This window comes from Macrosteles quadrilineatus, unplaced genomic scaffold (assembly GCF_028750875.1).
Source record: "Macrosteles quadrilineatus isolate MER2022 unplaced genomic scaffold, UCM_ALF_1.0 Scaffold_1__1_contigs__length_201487025, whole genome shotgun sequence".
In the NCBI taxonomy this organism is placed as follows: domain Eukaryota; kingdom Metazoa; phylum Arthropoda; class Insecta; order Hemiptera; family Cicadellidae; genus Macrosteles; species Macrosteles quadrilineatus.
The window spans coordinates 185,862,079-185,882,512 of NW_026542594.1; the positions used below are offsets into that span (position 1 = coordinate 185,862,079).

The 20,434-nt window shown below is 35.2% G+C and overlaps 1 protein-coding gene across 1 annotated transcript; it reads right to left on the reverse strand.

Annotated features, from left to right (window-relative positions):
- Window positions 1–2,597: 2,597 nt before the first annotated feature.
- Window positions 2,598–10,646, reverse strand: LOC128991724 (B-cell CLL/lymphoma 7 protein family member B-A). The gene is made up of 4 exons (XM_054414852.1): window positions 10,333–10,646; window positions 8,644–8,719; window positions 6,337–6,445; window positions 2,598–4,560 (listed from the first exon to the last, which is right to left on the reverse strand). The coding sequence occupies exons 1-4, from the start codon at window positions 10,422–10,424 to the stop codon at window positions 4,442–4,444; spliced, it is 396 nt and encodes a 131-aa protein (XP_054270827.1). The 5' UTR covers window positions 10,425–10,646; the 3' UTR covers window positions 2,598–4,441.
- Window positions 10,647–20,434: the final 9,788 nt, after the last annotated feature.

A 20,434-nucleotide genomic window follows, 5' to 3' on the forward strand; every position in this document is an offset into this window, starting at 1 on the left:
GATAAGAGGAGACGTGTTCATTTTTTGTGATCCCAACAAGATGAGGCAACAGTCCATACGGCTCGCATTAGAATGGATTTCTTCAGCGAACATTCCCTACAAGAGTTCTCACGTTTTGGTGATGTCACTTGGCCTTCTCGCTTACCGGGTTTTAGAATTCCAGATTTCTTTCTATGGGGATTTTTGTAATCTAGAGTTTATATAAACACACGAAAAACAATACAGGACCTTAAAGGAGCTATCCGCCAGGAAATCAACGTCATTCCTAGAGACATGTTAGTAAAATCCGTAGCAAGTTTTATGGAACGCCTTCAACACTGTATCCAAGCAGAAGGCGACCACCTTAGAGACATATTTTTTTAATGCTAAATGTAATTAATTTTATTCTGAAATTGCATATTGTGTACACGGTTTTTCCATCCATAAATATATTTTTTGCTCTGAATTACCTGAGTACTCGTTATTTGAAAAACATGCGTTTCTCGGTAATCACCCTGAATATCAACGTTATATTGCTTAGCCGGGCTTCTGTTAATAGGCTAATAAAACTAGCTACTAGCCTACTGGCCTCGTGCTTCCAACTACGCACGCTAAATCGTGCAGCCTAGGTTTGTCGGGCCTCAGAGTTATTAGTAATATAACTAACTCTAGGTACAACGCAAAATAATATCTACTACAGTCAATTAAATTATATTATTTGCGCTCTAGCACCTGCCCAGAACCGTCAGGAATATACTTTTATTCCTGACACCTGTAAATAAATCCTAACTACCGTCAGGCTTTGACCAGCACGGTTACAACTCTAACTCTCTAACTCTCTTAAACCAAAATATAATAAAACGTCGTCCACTCACCACAAGTGGGTCACTGTCTCACTACCCAACTTGAATGCTGACACTCACTCCTTGAGCACCAATCTCACACGACACCGATGTCACCAAAACACTCCACGTCTCACTCGACAAACGCTCGCTCTTCACTGCCCGGGATCCACGACTAGAATGTCCGTCCTAGGCTATCCTGAACATCTAGGATATCCCAGGCTTATCGGCACTGATAAGCCGGGTCAAAGGGCGCTCGCTAGCTTCGCCGCCGCAGCTAGCTCACCTCAACAATCGGTGCGCGGCCAAATAGCAAAAATATACCCCCCTAGGGAAAATAGCTCGTTACAGATTTCTTAAAACTAAGCCCAGCTTTCTCTAAAAATTTCCATGTGGAAATCTCCCCTCCAACAAGAACAACACCAATTTTCCTCCCTCAAAACCGCTCTTATTTGATGACAAGTTACAAACTCCCCCTATTGTAAAATTCAAACACTGTACGCACAATGTCTAAATCACAACCGTACAAGTCTGACCAATTTTTGTGCTCATTCTTGTTTTGAGATAACAGAAATGAGTTATCTTTTGTCTTTATTATTTGAGCGCTTTTGGTTATCCTTGGCAATGAAGATTTGTGCTGTACTGCTGTAGCTTTTTGGGCGTTTGAAAAGACTTGTAACACAGTAGGATTTGGGCTGTTCATAACAAGAACTGATCTATAATATGTATAAAATCCAATGTATGTTTGTTTGTCCTTTATGGACTCCGAAACTGCTTGACAGATTGTAATGAAACTTTCAGGCATTATTAAGCATTATTCAAGGATGGTTTGTGTGAAGTTTGGTGCAGATCCGTCAAAAGGGCTCCGCCCCAGTGGCACTGGAGTTTCCCACGTTAACCTTATGAGTACTCATATTTAAATGGAATTAAAGAATCTTAACAGCTGGTTCAACTAAACAATTTGATTCTGTGATGTTCAATAGCAATAAAAAGTAAATAGGTTTACCAACAGGGTGCAGCACTATTAATTTTTTAAATATAGGACAACAGCTAATTTGTAACCAAAATTAACCTGGAGGTGAGTTAGCATAGCGAACGGGCTAACCTGAAGGCAAGTGAGCGCAGCGAACAAGCTCCAACCTAAAGGTGAGTGAGCGTAGCGAACAAACTTCAACCAGGACGTGATTGAGTCAAGCGAACGAGCTCATCTTGAAAATGAAAGAGCATTTGACATAAAACCTCAATAGGACAGGACGACGTCTGTCGGGCCAGCTAGTAATATATATTATACACTATAGTATGACTATAGTAGTACTTTTGGTTACTGACAGAGTTGTATATACAACTTGCTTGGTTTGTTTCACTAAATCCTTACTTTCATGTGGCATTTTATAAAAATATCTGATTAATAGGAACAAAATGCAAATAGTAAAACTAAATGAGTAAATAACAAAAATACACTAAGCTAAACAAGTGTTGGAGCAACCCAGGAAACATTCCCCTTAAATCGCATAAATTATGGGAATTCAATTCAATTCAATTCAATTATTTAAGATGGGGACGCCACTATGTGCGTATTTTAACCCAAATATGAGTGAAGGATGAGTGGCGCGATCTTGTAGTCTTGTTAGTGACTAAGGCCGACATGTTCCTTAGACACAGCTGTTAATTAATAGCCCATACAGCTAATGGCAACTAAGGGACCTACAGTTTATAGTGGAATCCGAAAGGACTATAATCAATAGTTCGACCTAGAGGTTGGAAAAAACAACAAGATACTTCGTAAAACTTTATTACACATGTAAAAAAAATACAACTATTTACAAATAATATGCTAAAAACACAAGCACGTCATAGTACTATTAACAGGATGTATGTGTTTATGTTTTGTGAAATTAAAGTTTAAGTAAATCTTACCATATGTATGCCTCTACAGTTTCACATTAAATCATGGCAAATTGAAAGTTATTGCAATCAAGAATGTAGTGTCATCTTGCCAAACATACATTTGCCTAGAAAATGTACGTTCTGTACATCTCATCCACGTGAAAACTTGATAAGGGAACCTGAAAACCTTCATTACAAACATTAGCTGTAGAACAATTTATTAAAAGCCAAGTCAGTAATCAAACACAGTTGGGAATTTAAAATATGATCATAAGCAAAAACCTTTATTATTCTATTTCATATTTTGAAGGTCTGATTATTTATTCATGTTTGATAAAAACCCATTTTATAAGCTTTGCTTCAAACTTATGACAAATCGTCTACCCTTCTTTCAAAATATTACATTTCATCATTAGGGCCTAAAGTGACTCTTTATGACACAAGCTCAAGTTCAAACGACCGAGGCGATCCTGAGGTCGGACAATGAGGTAGGATATATAATATCGAGAGTGGCTGTTTTCAACAGACACATTGTGGGATTAAAGTAGCTCTTTTCTCCCTACTGAAAAAAATCAGCTAGAGACAAGGTCACAAAGCATGACCAAATAGCAAGATATAAAACTTACAGCATGTTAATGTATTTATTGATCCACAAATTGTTATGCATGTAATTGATTGTACAAATGGCGATTTTGCCGTAAATAAATAAAGATCATCACCAGCTATGCATTTATATGGTGTAAAATTTGTCTTTTAATTTTACTGAAGAAATAGCTTTTGACTAACGCTCCTTTCACACGTTTCCGCTGTGGTTGAAAACAGAACGATTTAGCGGCGTTATTTTTCTTTCACAATACACGGTTTCTCAACGTAGGTCAAGATGAATTTGATTACAATGTCACAATAAACGTAAACAGTGTCCACTTGACAACTCATAATGTAAATATAAAACAGTGCAACAGCTGATCTATTTGCTGGTGGGTTCCCATTTTACAAAAAACCGTGCAGTATAAAAGCTTGAATTTAACTACATCCGCCACTGACACATGGCCACGGTGCGACAACCTTCCGGTTCAGTAGGAATGGACGGCTGCAAGATGCGGTTGTTTTCTGCCATCGTCATAACTGTATAGTGAAAGTTCCCATGGTATTCTTTACACTACAAAAAAAATAACGTACCGGTAAACCATATGGTGTGAAAGGACCGTTAATGGTATGGTATCATTATGACAATTATTTTCTGTTTATTTAGTGTCATATTGTATCTTTGACTTCAACAAATTTTACATAACTGACAGTAACAGCTGTTTGTATATTACTAGCAAAACAATGAGGAAACCATCCCAGGAGACAACTTATAAAGGTAAACAATGTATACAATTTATGTTTAGTGAATTATTTAGGGTAAATTATGGATTACTATCACAAAAATATAGATCATCGACACAAACAAAAGTACTATTCTGAACCTCACTCATTTTTCTGACCTCAGTTTTGCCTGTGTTTTCAATCTTGCTTGAATAAAAATAAGTCTTTAAACAAAATACACTATTGTATAATTATAAATATTCATTTAAGTTCAATTACACAAAATGTCATTATACATTTCACCAAAAGAAAATTAAAAGAAACAACTGATAGGGGTTTCAACAAAATTTTCAAAATTTGATTCATGTAGCGTACTATACTAACGTAAAATATTCTTTGTCGCTGTTGTGAGTCAAGGTAGCAGCCTAGTCTGTCTTGAGTCGTTTACTAACAGGTTCACTTCCCTGGGAGTTGGAGTCTTCTGAAAATCCCAGCTGGGCAGAAAAGTCAGTAGGACCTTGTGAATCACTGACCATGGAAAAGCCTGGAATGTGAATTATAAATTAACCATAGTACAGAAACACTCTTCACTTAGCACCTCATCAAATGCATGGAGATGATTCTCAAACAGAGGAAATTCTCCTTGCTTGAGAAAACAATCTTTTCTTTTTTCTCTATGGCTGTACCTACTGCTAAAAAAACTTGGGTTCCAGACCATCGAGTTTATCAGTGTGTACGTGTAATGAACTGTGATATGACAAGGACTATATTCTCCTGATTTCAATAACGTGAGTGATGCCCAAAAATATTTATCATACTGTTGTCATGAGTATTGACCTCACCTGAAATACCATGACGTTTAGAAATAGAACTACTATTTCCTTCAGTTACTTAATATGGTTCAATCAATTTTGAACCCACCCCAAAAAATTCAAACAAACCATTTCAGGTTATGTTTTAACACGTTCACTGCAGCTGCATGATGGCTGGCCGCTGCCGAGAGCCAGTACAGCTTATGCACTGCGTGGATGAGTGTGTGAAAAAGTTTGAATTTAGTTTCATTCAATATATATATAAATTTAGCATGAACTGGATCCCAGTCGTTGTGGACATAGTTTTACAAAAACCAAACAGATAGCGGCACTAAACAAAACTGCTAGCTGGCCCTCAGTATTGCCAAATGGAGGGGAAAAACAGGGGCGAAGTACCCGGATACACCATCAAAACATACTGCAAAAAGGGAGCAAGCACATTTTGAGTTTAGGTTCCTTCCACAATGCTACAGTATTGTTATTCTATTCCATGTCATTAAATGTCTAACATGCTACGACAGACACGAAGATGATCAACGCCAACAAACGTGAAAATAAAGCTCTATGGAAAATATGCATTTTGGCGGTAACCTCGACCAACGCAAAATAAAAACCCACTACCCTAACATGCACGCTACAATATGTGTTTCCTTATCAATAGCTAGACAAAATGTAGGCTAATAGTAATAATAATAGGCTAAATACCTTATTTACGTCTTCAATCCTAGTAGTCTTTTTATGATTACTATAGTTTCGGAGCTAACAGCTCCATTGTCAAATCTTTTTGTCTTGTTAAACTACTGTTGACAACATTGCACAATCGTGATAGGTCATTGAGGCAAATTGCATTACGTATCTCTTCTCCATCAACCAAATGGGACAGAACGGCTCCTACACTGCGAGGGCTTGCATCACATGTAAGCACGAGTGGCAGTAATTTAACAAGATAAGAAGATTTGACAATGGAGCTGTTAGCTCCGAAACTATAGTAATCATAAAAAGACTACCGTACTAGGATTGAAGACGTAAATAAGGTATTTAGCCTATTATTATTACTATTACTCTTTATCAATCCAGGAGGCAAAACATAGATGAACAAAATGTAATCACATTTACATTGTCCATGACAAATATCTTCGATCGGAGGCATGCACGCCTGGGCGAGGATGCTGATGTCTCCAATCGGACACATGCTGCAGTGAATATGTTAAAGGAAAGCCAATTGGCTAGTTAAGGACTCTTTTAAAAAGGATTAAGCTCGCTTTATCTGGGAAAATCTAGAGAGTAGGTTGAAGAAGAAATGAAGAGATCTCCGAAGAAGTCCTACACGAGGACAAAATATCAGTGTTGAGTTGTGTTCTTTTTTTGTTTGAATATTTGGCTCTATTCTAATTTTATGAAGTAAGCTCTGAGAGCAGAACATTATTCCTTATAAAAAAAATCCTAACTACACATTTGGTTACTAAAACACTTAAAAAATCATGCATTTCACTAATTAAGATGCTTACATGTATTAGAATCTTCAGCTAGACCAAAATTTGAATTTGAATTAGAGTCCAAGGCTGGCCTTTTGAGCAAACTGTTCTCTTTCATATGATGATCTTTGGTTTTCTTTTTCTGAAAACAAAAATTCACATTTCAAATGCCAATAGGAACAGTGATACAGGTACCGCATATAACGGAATGAAGGTCAACAATATTAAATGTAAAATTGTACAGCCTGTTGTGGTTAATTAATTTGGGTTACTGTCTGCCAGCAGAAGTCCACGAGAAGGGCTTGTTGAAGCCATCAAGGATGCCCCAGAGTAAGGAGGAGTTAAGATCATATATTGGACTAATAAAATTACTACAGTAGATTTATTCCCAATCTCTCTGATAACCTAAGCTCTGCTTTTATGAGTTATTGATAAAAGATATTCCCTTTGATTGGTCAAAGAAATGTGCACTGGGTTTTGTCTTCTGATATTCTTGTAAATTATGATGTCACAAGCCACAAGTGCTTACATGTGATGCAAGCCCTCGCAGTGTAGGAGCCGTTCTGTCCCATTTGCTTGACGGAGAAGAGATACGTAATGCAATTTGCCTCAATGATCTATCACGATTGTGCAATGTTGAATTTTTATGTAAAAAAAGCAAATCATGGCATTAATTTGAATATTCCTCCTAGTCCCTACTAAATCATACAAAATCAATGCAAAATAATTGTCTGGACAAGGAATTTCCGATAAACAACTGTGAGTCATTGTTTTGTGATTGGATTCACCTTTCCCAGCCCTTTAGGGAAGTGGTGCAAGTCTAAATATAGCTTCAAGATCGCATCCACTCGACTGACGGTGACTCTGTTTGAGGTCATTGCCCAACTCCAAAAATATAACGAAATAGGTACAGTAATTTGTAAACATATTTTATTTGTACTTTATTTAACCTGAAATCAGCCATATGGAAACGCATTAATATAAAAAGTGATAATAGAAAGATAAAATATATATTTTACTACGGTTAAAATTATTAAGAATTCGAAAATAAACAGATATCACATATTTGCCTTAATTTGTAATTGTAGAATACCCCCGCCGCAGCAAACCTGCAGACTAAGCAAATTTCCATTTGCTTGATTGGATTTACACAAAAATGTCTCCTTAAAAATACCACATTTATTCCCTATTTAAATAACATTAATTTAACGAGTACTTAGGTTTGCTGCAACAGGGAGGGTAAAATGTGTTTTTTTTTATGTTAATAGTTTAGAATGAAATGAATGCATTTTCCAAATTTGATCAAAATATGTTCACAAACAAGCAAACTACAACAGTTTACTTATTCTCCATAAGAATAACATGGGAATTTTAAATTTACAGTTTTTTGGAATTTTCTCCGTAACCATTAGGCGCATAATAACGCTTCAATATACTAAATTATTTGTTTTTTTAAGCTCTACAAAATGGTTTGGAAATAAAATGTTAAATTTTAAGTTTTTAGGGTTAAAAATGGGAAAAACCAATGTTTACCCCATAAAACCCCCCATAAACACCTGTTCCCATAGTCCGATCATGCTGGTTCGCAAACTCGTTCGAATAAACGTGGGCTTACATGTTTGTACCAAATTTCATCAAAATCGGATGAGTTTTGCTCGAGTTATCGCGCTAACGGACACATATATAAATATATATATATATATATATATAAATATATATATATATATAAATATATATATATATATATATGAATTTGAACGGATGGTGTTTTTGGCATCTAGGGACCTCAAAACGAAAAAGTAAATCGGTCCCGGGTCCAGGTCTTACCATGAGTACTACGGTAATAGCTTATTCCCTATATGGGAAATTCGCTAAAAAGAATAAATACAAATAAATAATGAACTATTACAGCTGTGTGGTACGAGATCTCAGGGTCTCATTCAATGACGTCATATTCACTTCCTGGGTTGGCTGAAGATTGTCAACATTGTACTGGTTCACATAAACAAACACTCAGCGCTCTCTCTCCTGTCTATGAATGTTATGATGCGGAAAAGATTACTGTGCAACGTAATCTCAAGGTCTCACGTAACGCACTATTGTAATAATGCAAGAAAATGTACAACACAGCAAACGTGTTACACCAAACTTTTGAAGTCAATGAAGAGCATAAAATTTGGTTTCAACAAAAATGAACCACAGCAAACACTGCTTTTCCTAGCTAATCTTTTTTGGTTTTAATACAGCATCCAAAATATTGTTAAAAATAATAGGAAAGAATGAGCAGTAACCTATATTACGATATAGCCACTACATTAGTTCAACATGATTGGAGATTACCTGGTCACTTCCCAATACTGGAACCCACTTATAAATCTTCATTGTAGTTTCACCAATTGTTACCCATTTCTTTTCCCTGAAATATACATTTTAAGTTAGTAAATCCAACGTAATACTTTCAAATAATTATAATCAAATTGAGATGGGGACGCTACCTAGGTGTGTATTTTAACCCAAATAAAATTTAAGGATTGGTGTAGAATGGAGTGAGATGATCTTTGTGGCTTTGTTACTAAGACCAGCTGTTTCATTAGCCAAAACCATTTATAATCCTCCCATTTAAAAGCCAAATAAAAAAAAAACCCCTATTTAAAGCCTAAGAGAACTAACCTAGGCCTAACCGTCACAATAGCAGTGTGAGGATAGGTCTAGCCCCTTCCAATACAAAGACATGGAGACAAAAGTGGCAACGCCGCAGTTCACCATTCTGAAAAGAGCTGTTGTACTAACATACTTTCATACTTATAATGGAGCATATGAGCGGTATTTATGTTTACAAGTTTGTTATTCCTGTTATTACGACGGCAACCTCCATAGCAGTGTGATATTGTGACACACCAATGCTGCGGCCTTGAATTAGAGGGGGTTATGAAAAAGACTCTTTTTAAAAATGGCTTAAAATATTTATATTCGGTACATAAATCTCTAATTCATATCATGCTAAAACTAAATTCAATAAGATTTGACTAAGTTCAACCAACAATAACTTAGGCTGTGGGCCCACCACAGGTTCTTGGCAAAGGGTACATAAAATAATTCATAGATAATACTCTCTAATAGTAAGAATATTGGGTGTACTCCTGAAGAAGAATACGCTATACTCCTGGCAAGAAATGTTTGACGAGCCTCTGGTTTTTGTAAATAATACCGCCATACCCGCCATTGTTGCTTAGTTGTAAGTTATATATATGTTTTGTGTTTTTAATGTAAATAAGACGCAATCTATCCAACTTTGTTGGTCAAGGATGAAGTAACCAAGTATCAAGTAAGTAAGTAGGCCTATCAAGTGTAGGGTTATTTTAATGACATTTATTTCAGCCTATCATCGCAGTTGCCTACATCCATCCTGCTGGCTGACTTGTGACATAAAATGAAATGAAATGCTTTATTGGGTACAGTTTCTTAACTGGGCTATGCTAATATCGATAGAAACTATCGAATTGAAAATATTGATTAATAATCGATATTTTTAAATTTATTTATTATCAAATTAAACTATCATAACCTAACCTAACCAACCAAACTTGCTGATGGTGAAAAAATCGCACAAAGGTTTAAACCAATCGAATCGATAGTTTCAATCGATATTAGCATAGCCCAGTTAAGAAACTGTACCCGCTTTATTTTCCATTAGGCATGAAATGCAATAGGCATCGTCAGAACAAATGCGGGAAAAATATACAATTTTCAAAAATTCATAAAAATTAGTGACTGCCAAAAAAAACTCTTGGAAGTCCTGTAGATCAGGGAGATGCATTCAGACCAAACATATTTTGACAAACTTATTAGGCCTAATTCAGACCTTCAAACACGACCACAAAAATTTTAACAAGTCCATAACCTTAAATGATAAATTTGACAGTTATCTTGGAAGCCTAGCTAATCGGTTCTGTCTGTTTCAAAAGGTGTTAGCCCTTAAAAAAAGTCATGGTATACATTGCGGACCAAGTAATTAATTGACTTACTCACCAATGTCTAACTTTATCCACAACTTGCATTACACGTTTAATGTCATCTTTGGCACGACTCCTGGTTTCTGCACGAATAGATCTGGACATCATGATGGCTTGCTATTGCCTCCGAGAGTAATGTGGTTGTTCTTTGATCGCCCTAACTAAAATCACAGATTATAAAGAAATCAATCCATTTGTATTCCAAGTCCATAAAGCTTCCTTCCTTAGAAACAGCACAAATAAATATTCCGTGTATATCTAAACAGTTGGAAATTGAAAAGAGCTGTAACAGCGATGGTGGTGATATTTGTGTTGTTGTTGATGTTGAATGTTGATGGCGTCGGCGTCTGTTGCAGTTCTGTAGTTCTGTGGGTCTGACTGAAGGGAGAAGGGAGGTACAAATGAGGCAAATTTAGTTCAAATTTCCTCCGTGAACAGCGCTGTATTAGAGAGCACAGCAGGCCATGACGTCATCGTTGATTCGGTCGAGTACTCGAGTCGTCAGTCGCCAACTATCGATATAATCGATAGATCCTACTACAATCGATATGGTATTTACTCAGGGGAGGTATAGAAGAGGCTACGATGACAGCTGTGGGCTTCTTATTAGCTGAGGGAACGCCATTACCGTAACAAAACGGTCGGTATACATCGGCCTCGGTGGTCTAATGGTTAGCGTGCCGGGCTGATATACTGTAGGTCCCGGGTTCGAATCCTGCTGGTAGCATTAACTTTTTGTCCAAGATTTTTTTATTATCAGCAAGTTTGGTTGGTTCGGTTCGGTTATTACAGTTTAATTTTATTATTAAGTCATTATACAATTTTAATTGAGCAAATTCTAGTTTTATTTAATAAATTATTAATTATTTTTCCGATTACTAAACTTTTGTTATATTATTTCTTTATCAGCAAGTTTGGTTAGTTCGGTTAGGTTATGATAGTTTAATTTTATAATTAAAAAATAATAAAATTGAATTTGAGACATTTATAATTTTATTTTATGAACAGAACTATTTTTGCGATTAGTTCACAACCCGGTCTGTTCACTTCATTGCCAAAGTGCTCTCTACTACAGCGCTGTTCACGGAGGAATTTAGAACTAAATGCCTCATTCGTACCTCCCCTAAGTCAGACCCCAATCGATATTTGCCCATCGTAGTCGTACGTTTACGTCATCGTAATCGGACCACTGAGCTAAAATTATAATTATAGCTCAGTGAATCGGACTGGTTGGTTTGTGGTTATGTTACGGTTACGACAGACACTTGAAAAAAATTGACAGTGTGTTGTGTATATGGAATATACCGCGAAATCCCTCACCCTCACTATGGGAACATACTCATACTGTATTAACATAAATAATAATTAATCAGTTTGAGTGTTCTTTATCCAAGGTATTAACTTATACCATGCTTATACTCTATTTACAAAAACATTGCCAAACTTAGACTCAGGGGCTTCCATGAAATAAGATCAATCATTTATCAATTATGTTAAATATACCGGTTGAAATAGAAATCTTTAGCTTGAAATGATTGGTTAACTTGGCAAAAAATGGTTTATTTAGGTCCCTTTTTCGTTTTGCTTTTAAAGACTGGTTCAAAGGCATTCATTTTCATTACGGTTCCAAAGCCAATTTATATTAACTTAGGCCAGTTTCTGTCTTGGAGTTAATTTTTAAGAATGCCATTAATAAATCAGCACTATTGATAATTTAAAGCGGACAAGTCTTGCTTTTTTTATTAAGTTGTATCCTCCCAATAAAGAATTTTGAATAATGTATAGGTAGGCTACACCTAACGTACCTAATCGAATATAGGCAAGCTATAACGGGTAGGCTACTATAATATTCCTGTACAAATAATTTCATTTGGTCAAAGATGGTGTCAAGATTTACCCAGGGATGTAAATCTCACCAACCTTTCCACCAGAATAATGATATAGGCCTAGTGCAAGATAGGCCCTAACAACAATCCTAAATTGAAAACAATAATCCTAAATTGAAAACAATAATAGACCCCAACTAATTTGTATGAGTCACAATAGATCCAAAAAACTTACCTTAACTTTGAAAATAAATTTGGCATAAAATAGTTTCAAACTGTAGTTTTTTTAATAAAAAGGATCAACAAAATTGCAGGAAAAGATACGGCACTTACACAACATATCATCCTCTCTTCGCTTCTCACGTCAGATTTGACATTACCGGTACATTACTTTGTTAGATAAAATATATTATTAAGTCTAAGAAAACTGCTATTAACAATATAAGAGGTTCTACCCGCAAATTCACGGGTATACAGAAGCCACCATTAAATTAATTTAATCAACTTTGACTTTATATTTCATTTAAAGGGCCCAAGTTCGAGAAATTGTCATCTGAAAGGATGGTAAAAAGCATTGGAGCCTTCAAACCTTACGTCCTAAGGTGGGTAGGGTTGTACCTGAACTCGCCGCTCTCTTTCACGTCTTTAATACTTTACTTAAATACTTGTCAATGAAATGGCGACCTGTTAAAAATCGGTTACAACCTCTTGGAACGAACGACATACATGGTTTGTTAATCTCATATTCATCGTGTTTCGAACACCTTTAACCACTCACTCGTATCAAACGGCTAGAGATAGCTTCACTGTCTATTCACCGCACCTCTTTTAAGAACATAAACCAACAAACTATATTGTAAATTGCATTGGCCAGCTGTTGTTCACTAAATTACTCAAATAACGTTAACTTCCAAAACATGCAAGGCGTAGGTAGCCCTTTGGAAATCAGTCTGTGGGACAGACCTCTTAGGGAGTTTGTCCATATCAAAACTTTTCAGAAAATCTACACACTCTAAGCTTCATTTTGATATTCCATATGTCTATATTTTTATTTGGTAAATGACCTTAACCGTTTACATAACATTTGTTTGCATCACTTTAATATATTCCTACCCATATAACACATGTACATACGATTGAACATTAAATTGATGTTCAACTGAATAAATACTGAATAAATAACTGAATACTGAATATACTTTAGGTTAAATTAAGATTCAATTGGACATCTAGTGAACATCATATGCACATTCATGTTTGTACAAATTAAGACTATTTAACGTTCAATTATTGTACAAACGTCACAAACATCGATATACATATGATGTGCGTATCTCGATCAATTGATGATCAATTTTACATCAAATTGTTATTCAATTTAGGTTAAATTAAGATTCAATTGGACATCTAGTGAACATCATATGCACATTCATGTTTGTACAAATTGAGACTATTTAATGTTCAATGAATGTACAAACGTCACAAACATTGATGTGTATATTTAGTCCAATTGATGATCAATTTGATATAAAACTGTAATTCGATTTATGTACAATTGGACATTACGATTATTTGACTAAAACAGTGAAAAGCTGCAATCTTTGGTGACACAACAACAATATACACAACAACAATAAACAAATATAATAGATTAACTTAATTATCGGTATGATTGTAGTCAATATTAATCATGCTGGGGTCTTGAATGATCAGGACTGCTTGTCAAAGAGTAGAGTTTAACATTATTCATTTTATTTAAATATTTGCATAGGCCTAAGGCATTATTATTTCAAAATATTCTAATAAGAACGTGTAATAAATTGACGTGACAACAAATCAGCTAAGTTATTAAAAACACACATTATCTTCGAATGTAAATGTTCCGGGCTCCTGCATGTGCTGACAGTTTAATCGGTTAGTATGAAAAACACAAAATGTGAACACATCGACAGTTTGATTGCCGATACACATTGAAGTAGCCTTCACAAAATTTAGTCTATAAGTAAGTTAGGCCTACTTTGTTCTTACTAATCAATTTTAGTCGTTCATATTTATAATTTGTCGATTGGATTTGATTCTACGACTAATGATAATAACACTTTTGAATAATTTAAAACAATGATATTGCATTGTGGTTGGGTTGGGTTAGATAAGGACTCAGGGTCTCGGCGCGTCAACCATAGCGTATTATGCATTACATTCTTACTTTTGTTTTACATTAAATAGGCCTAGGTCTACTCAATGAATGTACCATTATTGCTATATGATTACCGTAACTAATTGAAGGTGAAATAACTTAGGTACCGGTAATCAATAGATTGACTTGTTTGTAAACACCAATAGTAATATGAGGCGATGAATTTGAATATCAAAGTTTTAACTCAATTAGCCTACACTATGTATTGGCTAAATCTTAGAGGGATATAGATAGTATTAACTTAGGCCTATTATTATTTGAAATTGGTTAAGTTCACTTTGGTTTTTTTTTTCAATTTGTTTGGTTATAACTTTTATAAGTAAATAAGGCCTATTGCTTTATAAAAAAAAAACGCAGATTAGAGGATACGCGTCTGGTTACCGAATGTGGATTACTTAGGCACCCGGCATTGACGTCACCGGGTTGTGGGGGACCGGAACACCATTTCCACAACGATACGATATTTAGCCATTGGTGTTCGTGGTGTGTAGATAAAGTACATGGCTGATGTACATGAGGTATCTAGATCGAATCACATCGGTGATAGGCCCTAGAAGTTACCAACTTTTTGTCAAAGATTTTGCTTAGAATCCCATTTCTTCTTAACTGTACATCTTTGGTTAGAATTTTTGGCATTTATTTTTATTTTATGAACAGAATTTAACCTTCATTTGATTTGTTCATTAACAGCAAGTTTGGTTGGTTAGGTTAGGTTATGACTGTAGGCATAACTGCCGGACGCATAATCCACGTCCACGGTCCCGGTTGCGTATCCTCTGCGAAAAGGATAACTTAACCTAATGTTATTCTTAAGCAAGTGAGCAAGTTATTCTTAGAACAAAACAGAAAACATTTTTTTAGTTTATTATGAATTTCTGTAGGCCTAATTTATAAGTTAACTGTAGGCCTAAGTTTATTCCCAGCATACAAATTAACGATAACAAAATTAAATTTAAGATGCTCATGATACTTAAAATCAATAAATTAGTTTCACATACCGGTAGGCTATTACCACTTATGTTTTATTAGTAATAAAGGGTACGGTACAGTTTCTTAACTGGGCTATGCTGATATCGATTGAAACTATCGATTCGATTAGTAAACCTTCATGCGATTTTTTCACCGTCAGCAAGTTTGGTTGGTTAGGTTAGGTTATGATAGTTTAATTTTACATTATAATAGATAAATTTTAAAATATCGATTATTAACCAATATTTCCAATTCGATAGTTTCAATCGATATTAGCATAGCCCAGTTAAGAAACTGTACCCGTAATAAATCTTGTAATAAGATCTGGGTACAGTTTCTTAACTGGGCTATGCTTATATCAATTGAAACTATCGAATTGGAAATATTGATTAATAATCGATATTTTTAAAATATATATTTTTTTTATATATTTTAAATTTTTTAAAATATATCTATTATAAAATTAAACTATCATAACCTAACCTAACCAACCAAACTTGCTGATGGTGAAAAAATCGCATGAAAGTTTGCTAATCGAATCGATAGTTTCAATCGATATTAGCATAGCCCAGTTAAGAAACTTACCCTAAGATCTAAAACCCTTAAAAATTTTGTTGGATTATTTTATTCTCAGTTGGCCTATGTGGTGATTCACAAAAGTATTTACCTTGCCTAGCCCCTAGCTGCATGCCATTAATGTATTTTTAAAACAACTATGACAATCGTGTGATGTGTAAATAAGTTTTAATGGAAAATAAGATTAGGTAAGTTTACTGGTCTAAAAGCTTAAAAACAGGTTGATAAAAGGGCCTAAACGTACTTGATTTCTACCTCAACAAAATTAGCAAATAAGAATACTTACTTGAATACTTGATGTCTTCATCTTTGACCGACATTATCGGATAGATTGCGTCAATTTATTTATATATACAATTTATACAAAAACTAATATTTACAAACACTATACTACAGAAAAAATTGTGGCATGGCGGTTTTGAATAATTAGGTCCAGTTACCGTATGTCAGAAGAGACCCTCTGTGTAATTTAATTAGACACTCAGGTGTGTGTTGTAAGTTACGGGGGAGGCCGAGATTTGTTTGAATGTCCTGTTTTTATTCTGAAACAACCTGGTCATCCTACTCTGGGCCTGACTTTTACAAACACAAATCAATGACTAGCCTATGCCTATATTAACTAAGCAAATCAGGTTAAGATTATGTTTTTCTGGGTTTGGACTATCATGTGGTCCATAATACAAATTAAAAATAGCCATAACTTAAGCCTAATTATTAATACCTCAAAAGTTAATTAGGAATAATTACTTACCTTTAACTTTAAACTGTATGTAGGCCTATAAATAAATAGTAAACTTAAACTTAGTAACTTAGTTGAAGTGAAGGAGGAGAGTGATGAGGAGGAAAGCACATAAACATAAACAAACGGCAGCCGACAGCCATACAATAACGAAAGTCGAAACGATACGATAGTGATAAACTTAGTACGAGTACGATATTCCACCTTCAACAGATCGCTCAATCGATTACGTCAACAACTTTTTTTCTGACAGGTGACGTCATCGAATCCTCTTCTGTACCTCCCTTGAGTAAATCCCTAGTTCTGTTCAGTCAGTCTGTAGTGTAGTGTAGTGTTCGGTTCAATTGGTTCTGTTCGGGTTCGGATCGGATCAGACTGGTTCGGACGCGGGTCTGACTTAGGGGAGGTACGATTGAGGCATTAGTTCAAAATTCCTCCGTGAACAGCGCTGTTGTAGAGAGCACTTTGGCAATGAAGGTTTACTAATCGCAAAAATAGTTCTGTTCATAAAATAAAATTATAAATGCCTCAAATTCAATTTTATTATTTTTTAATTATAAAATTAAACTGTCATAACCTAACCGAACTAACCAAACTTGCTGATAATGAAATAATATAACAACAGTTTAGTAATAGAAAAAAATAATTCTGTTTAGGCCTATTAAATAAAACTAGAAATTACTCAATTAAAATGTTAATGACTTAATAATAAAATTAAACTGTCATAACCGAACCAAACCAACCAAACTTACTGATAATAAAAAAATCTTGGACAAAAAGTTAATGTTACCAGCGGGATTGGAACCCGGGACCTTCGGCATATCAGCCCGGCACGCTGACCACTAAACCACCAAGGCCGTCGGCTACACCTGGTTTTGTCACGGTAATGGCCTAACCAACGGTAACCACGGTAACCTGCCTAAACCAACAAACAACTAGCATCACAGACTCACAGACTACGGAACAAAAGTCTGTGCTGTGGTTCCCCTTTGTTAAAAATGAAATTTTGACAATTAATTGTAAATGAGTACATTTTTCAGTGTCTTGTGGCAATAAAAGCCAGACAAGACTCTCTTCATGTAAATAGCGATGTACATAGTTATGATACTAGAAATAAGTTTGATATCTTTGTACCTAGAAATAGGCTTCAAAAATCAATGTGTTCTTTTCCTGTTTCAGGCATTAAACTTTTCAACAAATTGCCCCAATGTACAAGAAATTTACACACAAAAAAATTCTCCACTTTTGTAAAAAGTTGGCTCACTCTAAATCCTTTTTACCACATATCCGAATTTTTCAACTGCGACAAAAGCAATCTGGTGGCATTTGATTCATTTTCAGGTACCTGCATGGTTTGTGCATGTTTTCTTGTTTTGTTTTTTGACTAGAGCTTATTTATTTTAATTGTTTATTGTGGATATGATTTTGCATGTTTTGTTTATTTAAATGACGAGCCTATTGTACTTGTTGTATTTAATGGCAATAAAGACTTATGACTTATGACTTCCCGTTTCCAAGTATAGTAGTCCTGATTATAGTCGACTAATTCCACGGCCGCCTTTAACTACAGGCCGCACCCTGGTAGAATTGGCAACGTTGCAAGTGGTGTTGTTCAGTGACAGACGTCCCATAAGATTACATGGCAGACATGTGACATAAGCTCATTATTTTGCACTTTATTGATTTACATTTAAATTTATTAAAATATTGAAAATAAAACATACAGAATTGAAAACCGAAACAATATGAATTAAAATCTATATCTGTACATTTTTAAGCAAAGTCAATCCAAACAAAGCAAAGTTAGTCCAGTAACCAATCTTTCGTAAATACACAAATACCACTAGCTGCTTCCAACCAAAACAGCTTTTACAACACCACTTGCGACGTTACCAGTTTAAAGGCCGTGGCCTGGAGTTAGAGGTGGACGTGCTAATTCCGAATAGCAGGAATTTAATTTAAACTGGATTGTTATTAAGTAATAACCCAATCTCAATATCGATAAATCAAACCAAATACTAATTTGACGGTTACAATGAGATGATCTTTTGTTTGCAATCTGAGTGACGTCAAAATATGACGGGAATAGCACACTTATGTATTTTCCTACCACCATGGATCACTACTACTGTTTCCCGGTCCCCCGATTTCAACATGAATGAAACCCGGTTTAAGTTTACTCAACTGTTCAACTCACAGATCGTGGTCAAGCTCCGATAAACCATATTACCCTTTTTTTTAATTTCTGTTTTTCTCCTCTGGGTACATCAAAACAAAGTAAATTCGTCTCGGGTGCAGGTATTATTACCATGATAATTGATACTTATGGTTGTGACGGCCTGGCATATTTGCCTCATTTGGTTGTAATTTGTTAACTTTGAGCTTAAGCTGATTGGCCTTACTCCCTAAACCTGGCCCGCTGGCTATCACCGAATATTTGCTAGGTTGATGTGTCGACCGTATTTAGCAATATTGAATTTTATTTAACTTCACATAAGTCTCCAAGTGAACCTTAAAACTCATATTCCAATTCATTTCATTACTTTGTAACCCTACAATAATCCTAACCAGACGTCGTGGCCTGGCCGGATATGCCTTGGAATGTGCTGAATCTGCATGCACGTGTGCCGCGATAAACAATGTTACACTTCTAGACTCGGTTCCTCAGTCGCTTCAGTTAGTTTCATTAATGACAGTTGTAATCGTTTGGCTGCAGCACCTGTCAAGCAACTGTCCTGTTATTCGATAATTAATAAAATTAGTTGATCCCTATTCGCTTGTTTTAATGTTCGTTCTTCCTGCTCCCAACCGCTACGAAGACTAAAGAGGGCCGCTGTGACATGGTAATAGCTTATTATTTTGATGGGGAATTTGCTAATTCATTTTTCTTAGCTGCGCGTGGCAGTGGTGGATCTAGGACAGTCAAAAGGGCGGATGAACCAGGTGTTTGGGGGGGGGGCTTCGGGGGCACTCCCCCCCCCCAAAAAAATGGCATTTTTGTACCATTTCTTTATCCAAAGTTAGTGTGACAAATTATTTTACGCAATGTATATGCACTACATATTTACAATATTTATACTCTCTTTTTTGGAGAATAAATATTTTTTTGCCTGGCTTGATGAGCCCCATACAGTAATACCATAATTATTCATAATCGATGAAAAATATGCGTGATATAATGCGTGATACTGGTAGTATCCCAAATTATTGTGAGAACAAATGTTGCTGAGCGTAGTCTTTTTTCAATTCATTTAATTTCATTTCAATATCTTTATTCAATAATTGTACATTGTACATTGAATAGTGTCAAATTCCTAACCTAGTAAATACAGTTATAAGCTAAAATTACAATTTATAATACTAAGAAACTAGCAATAAAATCAGGTTAATTGAGGAAACACGTAAGCAAAACACGTCTCCTATAATAGTGGAGTGTTTTGCTTAGAATTCACTTATTGCTATTTCAGTCAATTAAAATCGCATTTAACTCAATAACACGATCTATATCCACTGTAACACCACTGTACAAAAAGGTACTATAAAGTTAAATTTTGTCGACACTAGCGTTCAGTGTCACCAACAATACCTAGACACTACAAATTAGTTTCACAATTTACAATGGGATGATAATTCTATACTTTAATAAATAAATTTAAACTATTTTTTGTTACGTGTTTTATGTTTCTATGTGCTTTTTAATCTATGCTATTTATTTTATAACCGTTTGTTCTTAAATATACATTTCTGACTTTAGTTGTCTTGGGCCCAGAACGGAACGGATGCTTTTCTTTTTCTTCTCTGCCTCCAAATC

Coding starts and splice junctions, on each gene's coding strand:
- LOC128991724 (XM_054414852.1), bottom strand. CDS start 10,424: ATGATGTCCAGATCTATTCGTGCAGAAACCAGGAGTCGTGCCAAAGAT. Junction 8,720..10,332: donor GTGGATAAAGTTAGACATTG/GTGAGTAAGTCA, acceptor TGTATATTTCAG/GGAAAAGAAATGGGTAACAA. Junction 4,561..6,336: donor AGCTGAAGATTCTAATACAT/GTAAGCATCTTA, acceptor TTCACATTCCAG/GCTTTTCCATGGTCAGTGAT.